This window comes from Podarcis bocagei (assembly GCF_964188305.1).
Source record: "Podarcis bocagei genome assembly, chromosome: 7".
Classification (NCBI taxonomy): domain Eukaryota; kingdom Metazoa; phylum Chordata; class Lepidosauria; order Squamata; family Lacertidae; genus Podarcis; species Podarcis bocagei.
The window spans coordinates 81,129,278-81,146,735 of NC_138132.1; the positions used below are offsets into that span (position 1 = coordinate 81,129,278).

At 44.7% G+C, this 17,458-nt stretch overlaps 1 protein-coding gene and 1 pseudogene across 3 annotated transcripts in view; one reads left to right on the plus strand and one right to left on the minus strand.

Annotated features, from left to right (window-relative positions):
* Nucleotides 1-17,458, minus strand: part of IFFO2 (intermediate filament family orphan 2) — a 46,869-nt gene that overhangs the window by 6,366 nt on the left and 23,045 nt on the right. For both annotated transcript variants that reach the window (XM_081203104.1, XM_081203103.1), the window contains exons 2-5: nucleotides 8,267-8,327; nucleotides 7,068-7,163; nucleotides 4,619-4,759; nucleotides 3,123-3,265 (exon numbers count right to left, since the gene is read on the minus strand). In XM_081203104.1, the coding sequence (XP_081059230.1) occupies nucleotides 3,123-3,265; nucleotides 4,619-4,759; nucleotides 7,068-7,163; nucleotides 8,267-8,327 (441 nt within the window). The remainder of the gene's footprint in view (nucleotides 1-3,122; nucleotides 3,266-4,618; nucleotides 4,760-7,067; nucleotides 7,164-8,266; nucleotides 8,328-17,458) is intronic.
* Nucleotides 8,355-16,466, plus strand: LOC308592008 (ras-related protein Rab-34 pseudogene; annotated as a pseudogene). The gene has a single exon. The product of its transcript is annotated as a ras-related protein Rab-34 pseudogene (transcript).

The window sequence follows — 17,458 nt, forward strand, 5'->3', positions numbered from 1 at the left end:
CAGACCTTGTGGAAGACTGGAGAAGTGGCACTGGGGGGGGGGGCAAGTAGTCCTCCTCCTCACTCCCCACCTCCACCTCCACCCACAGCCGCTGTGCTTACCTTCCCTGGCCGCTGCTGCTTCTCATGGGTAGGCAGAGTGAGCTCGTCTGCTCCGCTCTCTGGCCCACAGGAGACCAGGGCGGCGGTAGCGGAGGGAAGATGAGTGGCGCAAAAGGGCTGGCACCGGAGAGGGGCTGCTTAAAATGGTGCTCAGCCAGCTCAGCCCAGCCCCCTTCCTCCTCTAGGCAGGGCGAGAAGAAGCCAGGAGGAGGGAGGGAGGAGGCGGCGCTGCAGTGTGTGGGGGGGGGGGGAATGGAATGGCGTAGGGGGGAAAATGGCACAGCCCGAACAAACGGAATCCCCACACCGATCCACGGACAGTCCGCGGGCCGGATCCTGAAGGCAATTGGGCCTGATCCAGCCCGCGAACCTTAGTTTGCCAACCCCTGATGTACAACAAGCATTACTAGAAACTGGGGGCCCCTGATGGTTTCATCACTAATCCTGCCCCCTCCCCAGATTCTCTGACCCAATTTTGAAATCTCCAGGGGACAGAGCTGCATGTGGGAGGTGCACAGCGAATGAGGAGTCCCAGCTCATTTAGCTCTGATGTCTAAATTGGAAGCGGTTTTATATACAGTCTGACTGTTGATCCACTTAGATCAGTATTGTCTGAATAGATGGGTAGCAGGAGTTCTACACCATACCAAGCAAGACTCTTTTCCCAGTTCTACCTGGGGATGCCAAGAAGTGAATGTAGTGACTTCTGCAGGTAAAGCAGGTGCTTTGCAAGGACCTTTAGACTACAGACCTGTAAGCAGTTAAATGCCGTACAAATGAAGTAATGCAACAGCTCTGATCATTAAGTAAGCAAACATTACTAAGGCAGTTCCAGGGAACACATCACATCAAAACTGATGCCTTTTATGGGACCAATTTGGGCTAGCCAAAGGAACACAATCAGGCTTGAGAAGTTACATCTAGTCAAGGTCACAAGGCAGTGATGCCTGAATTTTCAGCTAAAAACTAACAGGATGAAACTTTGAAAAGATTTTACACTAGCTTCTTTTAAAGAATTGCCTGAGAGGGGACTGCTTGATCCCATCCTCCAGGAATCTTGCGGCTACTCTGCTGAGCTCCACAATGGCAGACATTTTTGTCTCCTGAGTTCATTTCCTTCCCAGCAGAGCATATAGAAAGCAGGAAGTCGAGGTCAACACTTCATCTTATGACGAATGAATTCAAAACTTGGCAGTGGACTGGAAGAGGCAGCGTGGGAGCACATGCCAGCTTCTAAAATCGGCCAAGCCTCCCAGTTTAAAACTACTGCTTTCCTTCAGCTGCATTTATTTTGCAACCATGGCTATTTGTATAATCTGAATAATTTGAACCCTCTTACAAAAAGACACAGCACTAACGCAGTTGTTGTTCCTTAGGGGTTTTAGAAGGGATTTCTTTTCACTTCCAACAATGCAATGGACTGGCCTATTAAGTGTATAGTCAGAACTGTCAACCCTGTCCACAGTGTTTAAACCCAAAACATTACTTGCAGAGTGCCCCAAAGAATCAGCCCTCAGTAAGCCACATTCAAAATAAACTGCAGGATTCCTGGGTGGGCTTGCAGACACTGGGGTTGTACTCAATCACTGCCGTAGTCCAAGCATGTAGCATTTTAAGAGTAAAGGTACGCAGCAAAAGGTGATGTTGGCACATGCCATTCAAAATAAGAGCTGGAACAAATCCCATGTCCCGAAAACATGCCACAGGGGTGGGGCTCCTACGTAAGGCGCATGGCATGAATAAGAGCTGCTAACTGCAGATCCTTCTGAGGGAGAGTGCATATGCACAATGGCCTGGAAATTCCGCTTCTTGAAAGAGGCAAAGTGTTTAAAAGCATTGGCTCTATAAAAACAGTCATAAAGACCAGCATTATGATTACTAAGCAAGAGTTTCACTTGGGGACATAATTTCTGAGTGACGAAGACTCTTATCTTTTATTGGCATTTAAGAAGAGGACTGCTGGGTGAAGTCATGATGGATTCCAGTAACGGTATGTATAAGCTAGCCAATCCTGCCTAGCTCATTTTCAGCAAGTTTCCCTCCCACTGGATAAGAAGGGTTGCTTAGACAGCAGGGCATGCAGTGAAATGTAGGCTGTCCCAAAGTGTGTGTTGTGATGCCCCTGCATTAGGGTTGCACTTACAGCAAAAGGCTTCAGGCCCTCTTGTCAGCAAGTCTTGCTCAGGGGATCTACATGCAGAATTACAGATACCTGTATTTTCAGGTATCTGAAATTCTGCATATAGATCCCCACCCTTTTCATTTTCTTTTTGAAAACCAAGTTGTTTCTGGCCATGATGACTGCAAAGCATACAACTGGAAGTGTGTAGGCAATTACCACCAAGATCTCAAGAGGTGGCAGGGAGTGAAAAGCTAATATTTCCAGCGGATAGGCTTGAGTGCCCTGTGGTATCCCTGTGATATGAAGACTCTATCTTAGCTGTATTTAGAACAGAGCTAGGGAACCTGATGCCCTCCAGATGTGGTTGAACTACCACTCCATCTTTCTATGACTGGGGCTGATGAGAGCTGGAGTCCAACATCTGGAAAGCACTTGGTTCCCCATCTGTGCTTTAAATAGACATATTCATGGAGGATAGGTCTAGCAATAGTTATTAGCTAGGGCAGCTATCTGGAACCTCCAGGTTCTGGAAGCAGTGGCCCTCTAGTTACCAGTTCCTGGGGGACAAATTGGCCAAGGATTCCTGGCTTTGAGTATTGCTTGTGGATTTTCCCAGAGGCACCTGGCTAGCCAACAAGAGAAGCAGGATGCTGGAATAGATGGGCACTTGGTCTGCTCTAGCAAGGTTACTCTTATGTTCTTCCAGCAGAAGCAGAATTATGCAAAACAAGCAGATCTATGTGAGTTCTCTGATTTGCATGATTAAAAGCTACAAAATCCTACTTGCCTCAGTGAAGAACAGAAACTACCTCGAAGCCATATTTTGGTGTCATCTCCCCCCTTCCAAGGGCCACAGCCAAAAGGATGCCAAGACATTCCCCGGCCTCTGAAATACTCACAGCTGATTAAACATCCTCTTCATTTCATCCGTGATGTTCAGAGAACAACTGACTTCATCATCCGAAAATCGGGCATTGTCTGGATCCTGCTCAGAGAGGTCATCATCCGACACGAGTTTCCGCTCTTTCTTCTTGGAAGCCACCTGAATTGGAGAGAAGGGCAGTGACTAGAAGGTTCAGGTGAGCTGCTGCGCCAAGAAGGGGCAGAGATAAAGGAGAGGTATGAGGTGGGGGGAAAGATTGTGAGCCATCAGCCACCCCCATCCCACTTCCAATGGTTTGAGTGAGCAAGTGACAGCTGACACAGATTCCTTAAATCACAAGTGTTACAGGTGGCAGAACACACAGCACAGGGAAGCAAATTGAGACAGCACACGGCAAAAAAGCAAGCTGCTAGCGCTTCAATGGGCCATGCCTCAGTGGCACAGCCATTTGGGCTACAGTCGGCCATGCGAAGGCTAGGAGGATGACGCACAAGCGGTTGGAGATGCTCAAGGTGACAAGCTGGAGAGCAACAGGCACCCCTTGGCGGTCCCCTGCCTGGCCTCAGCTAACAGTGACAAGGGGGGGGGGGGGGACTCAGCTGTGCCATACAGCCAGGAAGAAGAACCCCGAGTCCTGCACCATTTTCCACCTAGAAGCAGAGCTAGTCAGGCACCAGTTTTGACAGGAAAACAGAATGAAATTGGAGGAAGGAGTTTGGAAACACAAAGAAATTCCATTTCAAATATCCATCCACCATAAACAAAAGTGGATCACAGCTAACAAACAGAGTTGTAATCGGTAAGCATATATGAGTGAACTGATTCCTTAGTACGACTCTGGGATGGTTTTATGAATTTTGTTTTATTGGTTTAAGGTTGTATGGGACAGTGTGCTTCTTGGGATTTAATAATGGATAGCAGAATAATCAGGGGCATAAATACTAAGAGGAGGGGCAGGGTGCCCTGTGGTGATGGCCTGTCTCCTACTCCCTGGACTGCACCAAAACCTACTTGTGGATGGAGGTTTTCATAGCTGCCTATACACTTGCAATGTTCTCCTTCATGACAGCTAACTGTTTGTTTTCTCCTAGAGTTCTCCCAGGGTCAGAAAAAAAATCTGATTTTTATTTTATAAGGAACATAAAAACCAATTGGGCATCGTAATGCATTTTTGTGGTGTCTCAAAAGGACCAGGAGACACAGGCTTGCTCTTATGATTTATCTGAAGACTTCTAAAGACACTGAGGTCTTAATGTTGCTGTGTGAGACCCAAGGCCTGGTGACACCTGTGCAGACCTTTGTTGATGCAAGAACAAAACTCCCTGCTTCAGTTAAGATTATTCCCAACAAGGGAACAGAGCACATGAAACTGGGATGTTCTCTACAGAGGCTTGTCAGCAGGCCCCATGATTTACAGTGGGAATCCTGAACAGCAACTCCAAATCCAAAACACAGCTCCATCTCTCTCTAGCACAGCCATGTTCTCCACAGGACAGGACGGAGCCTAATCACCTGGAATATCTTGGAAACGTCTTCAGAGTTGCGCTGCTGCGCTACATCACACAGTTTGGCTGTGATATCGATTCGTCGGCAGATGTCCATGTCCACCTTCATGGCTTTTTCTTGGATCTTTGTGTCCAGGTCTGTCATAGGCTGCAGGAAGGACAGCAGTGGATTATCTTCCATTAATACAGTTCAGAAGATAAGAAGGAGATGACCTACAGTATCTCCATCAACGCAGATCACGCCAGCCTCCATATTAAATGCTGCCTGGTTTCCAGGCATGCTAAACATCCAAGGGACAGGAGCATTTGGGGTAGGTATTCAAGTCACTGCAAGTTGAACACTGATTTCTAACAAAGGCAAATGTTCAAGGAAGGTTACGGTTTTAAACAAACTGTCAACCCAAAGCCTAACATTTGCAATGCTATTTATTTTATGGAATGTACATGGAAAAACCTATTCCAGAAGTCCCCCACATGATGTGTGGGATGCAGGTTTTGTTTTTTGTAGAAAGGTAGATAGTACTTCATGTCAGAAAATTCACCTAGCTACTTCACACTAAAAATAGTTTCTCTTACAGGACAATGATATTATTGAATTCCAACATCTTTCAAGAACTTACAAGATGAAACATGGCACATGATATATGCCTCCAGAAAGTAATGAGCGTTTAAAAAAATCTACAACCTAAAATATTTAATTCTAGGAGAAAAGGGACCTTCCGAATTTTCTAACCTTGTTCAGATTTTCACTTCCTAGGTTTGTTTGTGTGTATATATTGTTTTGCTGCTCATTATTTGCAGTTCTGAGCTCCTTTAGGAGGAAGAGAAGCACAGAAATGTAAGAAATTCAGTGGTTATAAATGGAGGAGCATTTCCCAAATATTCTGTAACCGTGCTTTTTGCACTACTTAAACCTTAAAAATCCACACACACAAGTCTTCCTAGAGAAAAGCATCTAGTTTCTTTAAAAAAAATAAAAAATCCAAATCTGACCAAAGCCAAATATTTATTCCACATACAATACTGATAAGGACAATGTTTTATACCTCATACCCTTCCCACTATGAAAATGTCTCTTAAGCAATCATTTCTTATCCAAAAAACCTTGCACTACTCTCCATGAAATTCTGCAGCTTCTGCTATCTACACAAGATGTACATTTTTCTGTATTCCCTCACCCTTAGTTAGACTGTGCTCTGACTGGGCTGCTGCTCTCTGCACACACTAAGGGTATTTATTTAAAACTATTAAGTTTTAACAGTCCATAACTGCGCCACCTATAAATTACAAAGATAAAAGAATTATGCCCTGCATGTTTACATCATGAAAGTTACAAGGTATGTAAACTCAATTGAGATCCTGCCAACCTTTTTACAGTTCTGCTGCCCTAGAGCCACTTTGTGGAGCACAATGACACATCCACACTTGGCTGAAAGAATGGATTTCCCTCATAAATAGGACAGTGCAAATACTTGTGTCCATTGACATTTTCTTTGGAGACTGACTTTCAGAACCACAATATGCACCAACAGGTTCTCTCTCTCTCCGCCCACCCCACGGTTTTTATAAGGAGCCAGGGCAACATGCTTCTGATATGTCCCAGAGCAATGTTTGAAGTTCCCAACTGAAAACAATACTACAGAGGGGGGTGGAGAGAGAGAGAGAAAAGAGGAGGGCTGGGGTAGCTCTGCTGTTGAGCCAGGAGATAAATGTGAGCAAGGCCTTAAAGCGAAGTGTGTGGAAAATCAGGAGTGGCTTTTCTTCATGTGAACTAGAATCTTTGAGCACTCAAGTTCCCTACATCAGCTAAATAGTTGTCACATAAACGAGGTTTGTCATGCTTTCTACCAGTTCTGATTGGCAGGCCACACTTTTGACAATTGAAGTTTCCAAAGCACGAAGCTGCTCCCTGAAACGACTCCCTAAAATGGCATTCACAGTTCTAAATATGCACACAGTTTACTCAATATGCTCAAATGGCAGGCTTGAAACTAAGTGACCCAGCAAAGTAGATCTGAACTGGAGTTTCTGAAATCATTTTGGTTAGATGAAACTGAAAGGAGTATTTTTAGCATTTTTCTAACTGATGGCACCTGTATGGTGCTTCTTCAAACCTGCAATTAATGGGAAAGCCTAAACCCTTTAAAGAACATTCTTTCCAGAGGTTGCAGCACTGGAGGGTTGGGGGGGAAGTACCCAGCACTGCTAGCTGGTGTGAAGCCATCGGGGAACACTCAGGGTTGTGTGATAAGCAGCAAGTTAAATGCATCTACACAGACCAGACAGGAAGCAGGGAGAGGACAAGGGAATTGGTCTGATGCATTAGATCACACAAGGCAGCCATAATACTAACTGCAAGCAGCACTTACTGAAATCATAACTTTTTCATTAATGAAGCTATGAAGATGACTCCCCCCCTTTAAACCTGGTGCAACTCAGCCTGCCAGGGTACTTACATCACTCATTAGACCCTTGAAGACAACAAGTTCAGCTTTCAGTCTCTCAATCTTCTCATTTAGCTCTTCTTGGAGGGCTTCGGCTTCTTGTGCCTCCTAGAGGACAAATGGTACACAGAATTGTGGTGCGGAAGGAAGGGCACAAGCTTCAGACACAAAGCTCAAAGAAATAATCAAATACAGATCCGGCAGCTAATTTCAGTTTGCTCCTATCTTGTGGAACAGCCTCACTATCTCACTATCAGGTAAGCCATGGAGTGGGAAACGACATGTGGTCCTCTGGGTCCCCACAGTGCTATCCCAGATGACTCAAATACTGTAATAAACATTATCTCTGGATGTTGGAAGGTCAACAATGTGAATTAGATTCACATAAGTAGCTGTGACCATCTTAGCTGCTAATGAAAAGCTATGCCATTATGCAACCCACACCTCTGGACTGCCAGCTTTATTGATTTATCAGATTTCCAATGCATCCTTCACCATAACACCCTAGAGTGAGTTACAACAATTGAAAATACAATCAGAATTAGAAATCAAATTATTATTATTATAAAACTGTTCAAAATGCAACAAGACAATATAAATTCAGTGAAAGAGGTGGGTCTCACAAAACAAAATGTCTTAACGATCAAATACTTGGATTATGATATGCATCTTCAGCATATGACAAAAGCTGTACAATTAAGATGCTTAGATGCACCTCTGTGGGGAAGGAGTTCTACAATTTAGGGGCCACCACAGAGAAAGCCCTATCTCAGGCTACAACTGAGGATGGTGGAATTATCAAGAACCCCTGTCACACCACACTGTTATTAACACCTGAGAAGGCTAGTAGAGATGAAGACAGTTTTTCAGATATTTGGAGCCTACATCCTTTAGAACAATGAAGTTGTTCTTCTATTGGTGAAGTACCACTGGATACCAGGAATCAAAGCCCTCTTTATAAAAAAATAAAATCAGAGTTCTTTATTATCCTGTAGTACAATTTACAGAAGAGCAGCTGTGAACTAGTATCCCATTTAGGGTCTGATTTTTTACAAATGAAGTGATATACACACACCTGGTCATTAATCCCAGACAGTCCCTAATCCCAGGCCACAGGCAGCTCATGAAGCCAGCTGGGCACCAATAAAAATAAGAAATGGCCCCTATCGACCTTTGAAGAAACATACATTTAGGTGCTCTCCGAAACCTACCTCTTGGAGAGTCTCTACCATTGATTCCAGATTCATTCGCTTTGCCAGTTCTTCCTCCCATCTGAAAAAAGAAGAGTTGTGAATTAGAGATAAGAGAGAAGTATGTGACAATGGCACTCTTAAACAGCACAGCCCAAGTTGGAGAGAGCCTTACGAGCTCTGAACCCAATTTCAAATTGAAAGATCTGACAAGCAGTTGTCCTGGCCTTGGATAGTCCTGTAAGGGATCCAGTTTTCCTTGCTGGTCACAGATTGTTACCTACTGCCTAAAGCCAGCCTTCTCCAACTTGAGGCCCTTTAGATGTTTTGGTCCACAACTTCCATAAACCCTTCCATAAGCCCTAGTCAGCATGGCCATAAGATGCTGGGACTGATGGGAGCTGTGATCCAACCATCTGGAGGGCACAAAGTTGGAGAAGGCTGGCCTAGGTTAGGGTGAATGCATGCCCTACCCCAGAATTAAAATACAGTACTAAACCTCACTTACTGGAAAAACTTGCCAGGAATACTTTGGTTCAGTAAAAACATGTTAACCTCCAAATGATCATATCTCATAATAAAGGACACTCTTTTAACAACTACAACTTCATAGGTGAAGCCTGCCTCCTCCTTCAAGCACAGTGGCAGCCCAAGGCACTAGGAATTACTGCTGACTCCATCAGATAAAACATTCTGCAGAAAGCTTCCCTTAAGTAAGCCTCAGGAATGCATCAGGTCACGTTTGCAGAGACCTTTCGCTCCACAAATCCCTCAGCAGAAGTGCTGGAGAACTTGAAAGCTTGGTTACGAAACTATGATTGACGACTGCCATTAGACGTCTGGAAAAAAGCATCAACGCAAGGATGATTAAAATACTCCCAACAGTCTAATTAAAAGCACAGTATGAAATTACACTTGTTTACTTATCCAATTGGCTAACATTAACAAGGTTACATTGGTAAAAGAACAGAAAACACAAGATCTACCCACAACACTTCATCAAAACTACAAAAGTTTGAGAACTGTTCCTGTGTCATTTGCTGACAGATTCATACAATGATTTGCCAGCATTCCGATTTCCAAAACAATCTGGTGATGTTTGTGTTTACCATTCAACCACATCCCACTGAACTCTTTCCAAAAGCAGCTTCTGTGCAGAACCAACATTTTACAAGTCGTAACACACACACCCTTAAGGGCTGCATTTAGAACACAGCCACATGCCAAGGGGATCATTTCAGAAGGGGACAACAAAGGCAGCTGTTAGGCTGTCATTTTCCGCACTAATCCTTGACAAACTGCACCTGAACGTGTCGTTTTCCTGAAGCGGGAGGAGGAACTCTTGTGAACCACAAGCATTATGTGCAACCCACAATGGCCATCTTTACTTTTGTGTCTGCAGGGCAGATCTACTGGCATGAGGGTGAAGTCTCCCTAATAAGCAACTGCACACTTGAGCAGAAAGATATTTCTAACCTTGCTTTTCAACACCAGCCATTTAAAATATTGGTGCTGGGGTTTGTTTTTAACACATGTGTTTTTAGACTTCAGCTCTAGTGACCCTTCTTGCACACAAGTTACTGGTTACCAGGGTATTTATATACAAGAAGCAATGATGCTTTTCCAAATCTGCATCCATCTTCTGACCTGCAGGAAATATACTTGGAGGTTAAAAAAAAAAAAAAGTTGCCATTCTAGACAACAGATTTAGAGATAAATAGTTGAGTTTTTTTTCCAAATCATTTACACAAGGAATATTGATGAGATCATTACAATTTTACGTGCCAGGTAGGATGTTGTACCTCCAGTACTTAAACTGATAGTATCAGTTGCTGCTCTCAAAGGCTTATCTTCCTTGATTTCAACTTCTTGAACTACAAGGCAGAGCAAGAGACAGACAAACTGGTATTTTTTTTTTTTTAAAGCAAAAGCAAAATGTTAGGTGGGTCCTTCCCCAGTACATGAGTCATTCTAAACAAGTGTCATAAAGTTATGACAAATCACTGTCCTCTCATAGTCTGCAGGGTGTTTGCTAACCACAAGTGGAGCTGTGAAAAGTTTCATTATCTTTGTTTAAACCTAGTTAATTTGCTTCATGCGGTGGAAGGACCCAATCCCAGTTTAACTGATTTAACAACATGCTTTCCTGGTGACACAGAGGAACCTCAGGCCCAGGGGCTGCATGCAACCCTCCAGGCCTCTGTCTGGTCCCAAGGCCCCACACCCTCCCAAGCTGCACCCATTGCCAGACTGTCCTTGTACCCTCCTTGAATGTTTTTGCCTGGCTGGAGTATGTCCTTAAACTCTGATGCTGCCTCTGGCTTGCTTGAATGGAGGATAGAGAGGGAAATGTAAGGGTGAAGAAATACGTTGCCTTTGCCAACCCCTCTCATGTGGCCCCCAAAAAGGTTTTCCAGGAGAGAATGGGCTGAAAAAGGTTCTGCACCCCTGGCATACAGTGATGGAGTCATGTGCATGCTATGTGAATGTACACATATAAAGAACAATCCAACCCCACCCCACCCCGCTTTCAGTTGCAAGGCTAGCTGAGCCAGATAGGCAATTTTTATCTGCCAATGACTCTCTCTGAAGAAGAGCTAGCCGCTACATTTCACTAATGGCACGTAAGGTTTCCCCAATGGAAGTCATAACCAAAATCCCTTTTTGTTCTTGGCTTTGACTGTTTCTCCCATGACACTGATTAATTTCATACCAGCCCTGTGTGAACACATTTAAAAACCAAAGTGTCTCGTCTCCCTGGTGTAAACCAACTCCTGCAGTCTTGAGTCTGACACAAGAACACAAATTAAAGTAACCCACCAGCCTTGCTCCTTTCAGATTAATATGTTAAAATAGGCAATGCTAGAGTCATGACATACAGATCCTATTCACAAACAAATATTGTTAAAAAGGATTCTGAAACAATCCACCACTGTTGCTGCTAGAACAATCACAAGCAATATCGAGGTAGTGATGGATGAAATGCTTGCAGCTGACTGCTATGTTCTTTAGCCATTCCTATAAGGCCTCATTCATTGCCAAGAGAGCTTTAAGATGCTGGTGCAGCATGTTTCAGCTGTCCTTAAGATATGCTCAAGCTCTGAAGCAACCTGAAAGGCCAGCATATAAGTGGGGCTGCTGTGAAGTAGCCTAAGGAGATGCTGAGGCAGCCATTCTTGATCACACACGTCACCTTCCCCCTTCCAACAAAGCAGAGGAAAACGCCTGACTGCTTCATTAGCATCCCTCTGGCAGCAAGAACATAGGAGCCTGTCCTTCTATTGGTAGGCCCACTTCCAGCCGGTGAGACTGCAAGGTGTCTGGGAAGGCAGCCCAAAGGACAGCAGTTCTCACACTTATGCTGCAGACAGCTGCTCTTCCTAGGTTCAAAATTTTCTTGGCTCAGACCTCAGTTCCCACAATGTCCAGCTGCAATCAAGGCAGGACATTCAGCGCTGGAGCAAATTTTGCCAGCCAGAATTTAAAGACTGCAAAAATGCCATTAGCAGCCACGTCACAGGCTACTGGGATTATTTTTAAATAAGGTATCAATTCCAAAACATTTAAACGCCGAGCATGATCTAAGCTCCTTCCTCTCTCTAAGGGCAGCTGTGTGTTTTGACTACTCTCAACATTCACATGGCTCATTGTTATAGTTACTGGGAAATGATGGACCAGTCAAGCTGAAGCTAGGAATCCAGCCCTCTGTTTCCATAGGCAATAGGGCATTCCTCACTTATTCCATCACTGCAGCCCCAGACCTCAAACTACCTCCAATGTCATATGCTTCTTTGACAGGCTGGGAGGAGGGAAATACTTTCTAGAGGTAGCATAAAAACAGTTACAGTGTTACACAGCAAGGCAACAAGGAAACCACACCAAACTGATGAAAGCAGTGTTGACTATAGAGAAGAGTCAAGAGTTTAACTAGGTACTTCAGCCTTAGAAATATTATTCATGAATTGAACTGACTTCTAAAGAAATATGAACAGTGACAGAAGGAATTTTAAAAGGTGGCCATTATGTAAATGTTTATCTTGATCGGGAGTTTCCATAAATACTCACTTCCTTTTGCATTAGTTTGAACCATTTGATTTAACTCTTGCATTACAGTGGGGGATACCAATGCCTACAATGATTCTGGGTCCATGCCTTCCTTTCCTGTTGAGCCCCAGGAAATTTCAATTGCCCTCTACCCTCTGAAAAAAGGCACCCCTCCCTCCTCCTCTTGCCCCCATCCAGGAGAGGTGTTGAGGTCTGCTGGGATATCTGCTCCCTCCCTGTCTGATGGAGGATTTGAAAAACAAGCTTTGATATTTTGGGAGTAGCTCTGACAGAGCAGCTGCTTTGCATTCAGAAGGCACAAAGATCAGTCCAGGTGGGAATACTGGAGAGCTGTGCAGTCAAACCTCATGTCCCAATGAAGAACATCCTTGCCCCCATCAGAAGAAACCACATCATTGCTGAACTGCCGCGGTGCTTCACCAAAGGGGCTGACCTCCTTCCACTCCAAAGTGGTTGGGATGTGCTAGGCCCAGTGGACAGGGACCGTGGGGTTTAGTTTCCAAGATCATTGTGGTTGGCGACCTCTGTGGGGAAGAACCGCTTGTTCAATCAGTCTGCAGAGACACTATTGACAATAACTACAAAGTCACCTTTGGGGTGGACTTAGAGATGGAGCATTTTGAGGTGCCTGCAGCTGTGGGACACAGCTGGCCAGGAGTGCTTCAAATGCATCGCCTCCACCTACTACCACGGGGCTCAACCTATAATCATCATCTTTGACCTGAATGACATGGCCTCCCTGGGCCATACCAGGCAGTCAATGGTTGATGCCCTGAAGGAGAAAAACCCTTCCAATGTCATTCTCAGGAAGGATCTTAGCTCTCCAGTGAAATACAGCTTCATCAAGACGGATACCCTCAAGGTGACAAAAGAAATGGAGGTTGAATACTGGACTGTCTCCTCACTCACAGATGAGAACGTGTGGCGAGTTCTTTTTCCTGGTGGCAGAACTGACCTTCAAGGGCAGTGTGGTGGCAGAGCTGGAGAGGAGCAACACACTCAGGATTGGCAATGCCAAGTGGATCCACAGTGACGAGTGAGACCTGTACCTGACTGATAAGTGGTGGAGAGTCAAATGCTGCTAGTGATGCAAACTGTACAGATGGGGAAGAAGTTGCATTGGCCTGAACATTTGCACAACTTATTTCTATACTAAAGGAAAGTGTTGTTTTTAGTGTGTGTGTTTTTTAAAGAATAGAACAAATAACTCCAGGTTGTCTCATATAGGACCATCACAAGCTGCTTTGTACTAAGTCAAACCATTGGTCCATCTAGTCCAGTACTGTCTACACTGACTGGCAGCAGAGGCTGCCCAGGATTTCAGCTAGAGGATCTTCCCAGCCCCAATTGGACATGCTGCTGGGGACTGAACTTGAGATCTTCTTCATGCAAAGAGCAGGTGAGCAATGTGTGATTCCTGCATCACAGGGGGCTAGACTGGAAGACCCTTGGGGGGTCTCTTCCAACAATAAAATTCTTTGATTCTATGAGGGGGGAGGTATTAAAGAAAATCTCCTCTCCCCCCCCCCAAATCCTGCATACCTAGGCAGTATGTGGGGAAACCATGACCTTCCCAGAGAGTGATCCCATTTTGCTGCCAAACCAAACAGACACCAAACCAATAAGCTTGATAGGATGAGGATTATGTCACAGACTGAAAATCACCCCTCCCAGGGAGACAAACCATTAAACAATTATTGGGTACAATTTTAAAATGCCTCTTAACTGCACATGGAGAGCTAAAGAACATTGTGAAGAAAGGAGGGCAGGCCATGTTTGCTCCTAATATGAACCAATAGAGAGGTTGGTTCTCAAGCTTCCATGGAAATAATTGTGATTATCAGGTGCATGCTTTAATCAACATACTAATGGCAGAATTCCACAGTTCCAATGTCAAGTGATAATTTCAAGGGATGATCGAACATACATGCACACTTAGGTGTTGAAAGGAATTCTTCATTTGGTGAGAGCCAAGGATGAGAGAGTGTAATAACAGATGTCAGCTTTTCATCTGGGCATGAGGGTTACACCTAGTTTGCTCATCTCTTCGATGAGAAGCATCTAAGGTATTCTGTCATGAGCCCCGCCAGCATTAGACAAAAGGATGAAGAACAAAGAACAGCGAGTGCCAGGCCCAGGTAATTGCACCCTGGGTGGTACCCCCTTGCCCCACAGTCACGGGCTTGAGACACGTTTTTCCACTTGCTGCCCCATGGCAACGCTGCTTGTCTTAAATCGCTTCAGATCTCTTGATGGCCATGTTTTCCCAAGGTGCACCTGACTGGCAGGGTGTGCCGTACTGTTTGCTAATACTGGCAAGAGATTTTATGTTCCTCATGCTCAAACACAACCAGTTTACTTTGAAATTACTCATGTGTGGGTCTGTAGCAACATGCATACTAATCTCTTTCTCCCTATATCCATCTAAAGAGTCATTTCCCAATCACCAGGGCTGGCATTAATGGTTTTTTAGTTGCTGGTTACATCACTGTGGCAACTGCCAAGGATGTCTGATTGGAAATCGTCATTCAAGGGGAGCTACATCTCTCATCCACGTCAATGCTATTAAAAAAAATGTCAAAAGGCAACATTTGATGTACTAGTTCCACGAATTAATACGATGCAAAAATGACGCTTAAACTAAGATAAAACAAAATTGTGGAAAATTAGTACCCTCCATCTAGGTAATTTTTGAAGTTTATACCAGCTTGCCTTGGTGCAGAATTCAACTAATAAAGATGCAGCGTTTTGAGTTAGCTGCTCTATACTGTATGCCATTAGGTGCTCCTTTAAATCATTAACAGCAGAGACAAGTATACCACAGACAAGAGCTTTTCAAATCATTGATGATAGTCAGCACTTGGTAGGCGATGCTGAGGAGGGAACAAGAAGATGACAAATAGCTGTAAGTAACCAGAATAACTGCATGCATTTTAGCAATTCTGTGTTTATATTTCTAGTAAGATGCTTACTGAAACACAAAATTGAATGGATACTGAACAGCTCTGTGCAAAATGTTTTAATTTAATGGGAATATCCAATTCCATTAAAAGCTGGCTGAAGCTGCTCAGGGGTTGTGACTTAGAGCTTCATTTCCTCAAACCATGGATGAAGTTCAGTATACTAATTGTAACAAAAACAACATTCTATACTGTCAACACTGGCAGGCAGCTGCTCTCCAGGGTTCCCTGTCCTTCCTAGCTCTACTTGAAGAATGATGCTGCCAATGACAGACCCTCAGACTTTCTGCACAGAATTAACTAATCTACCTATGAACTACACCCTCTCTTCTCTTAGTTTTCGATATGATGCTACCAAGTTTCTATATGCAGGAGACTTGAGCAAACAGTCCCATCAAGTTGGCTTCTGTACCTGTTCTCATTAATTATGCCCCAAAATGGTAATACTATTTCTCCTGATGGTGGAAAATGTTAGCAAGAGATTTCATAGGTCTGGTATGCACGTCAGAACAATGATAATGCCTGGTGAGCTAGTACCTTGTAAGCACCGAACAATTATGCATGGTGATTAAATTCACCTGAAGGGGGGGAAGCAACAACTTGTTGTTGGAGCCACAATAAACACTCTGCACTGTAACAAAGAGCAAAGTTGTATTTGTTCCAAGCTTTGTAACAGCAAAACTCCTCCATGCTTAAGTTTACGAAGAGCTGAGAGGAATGTGTTGGGTTGTGGTTTTGACCGCATTCTTCAAAGTTCTGTTGTTAATTTCAGCAGGGCAACACCTCCTCAAGCAGCTCTTGTGCAGAACTTGCAAACAAATACATTTCAATCTATTGTGGTAAGATCTGTATGCATGCTATGCTCCAGCTACCATTGCAAAGATTTTCTTTGCTTAAAGCAAAGGAACTTCACTGAAATAAGAGCTGGGATATCTCTGTCCTAGCCTGTTCCACGTGCTCAACAGCTCAGAGTCCTTCTAACCAAGCAGCCTGATCACATGCTATTTGCAACACACATTGTAAACTGCAGAATTTTAAAATTAGTATTCTGAATATTAATCAATGCCACAATTTTTCAGCCTTACCTGAATAGCAGGGATTGAGAACTAGTGACACTCTAAATATTTTTGGACCACAGATTCCATAATCACTGAACACTGACCATGTTGGCTGGGGTTGATGGGAATCCACTGTCATCTAGAGCAGTGTTTCCCAACCTTTTTTGGGCAAAGGCACACTTGTTTGATGAAAAAAATCTCGAGGCACACCACCATTACAGCCCCGTGACGTCAGCGCGCAGCGTCACGCCGGGAGGGACGCACGAAAGTGTAAGTTTCAATTTTTTCCCCTCCCCCTTGCCGGGGAACCTCCAAGCTTTGGGGGTGGAGGGGGAGGAGGCAGCAAAGTGAGGCAGGAAGGAGAGCGCGGCTTGGCTGGGTGAGCTTTGGCAGGGAATGAGAGCCGCGAGGCGGGCGCTGCGGACGGAGGCGCTGCCCGAGCTCGCAGGCAGCCAGGCAGGCAGACGGCGAGAGCCCCGCGCTGGGCGGCCTCTCCTCGCCGCCCCGCCTCTCGCCGCCCGACTCGCCCGCCTCCCTCCAGGCAACATCTCGCGGCACACCAGGCAACATCTCACGGCACACTAGTGTGCCGCGGAACAGTGGTTGGGAAACACTGATCTAGAGAACCACAGGGTCCTCTCATCCCTGCCATACAGCTCTAATGGCATGGCAGCCATATAATTTAGGTCAGGGGTCAGCAAACTTTTTCAGCAGGGGGCTGGTCCACTGTCCCTCAGACTTTGTGGGGGGCCAGACTATATTTTTTTTGGGGGGGGGGATGAATGAATTCCTATGCCTCACAAATAACCCAGAGATACATTTTAAATAATAGCACACATTCTACTCATGTAAGAACACCAGGCAGGCTCCACAAATAACCCAGAAATGCATTTTAAATAAAAGGCCACATTCTACTCATGTAAAAACACGCTGAATCCTGGACTGTCCGCGGGCCGGATTTAGAAGGCAATTGGGCCGGATCTGGCCCCCAGGCCTTAGTTTGCCTACCCATGATTTAGGTGATATATGGAGATTCCCATGACAATTTAGTCAACTGTCAGGGATGATGGGAGCTGTGGTTTAGCAACATCTGGGGAGCTAAGGTTGCAGAACATTTCTCTAGGCATCAT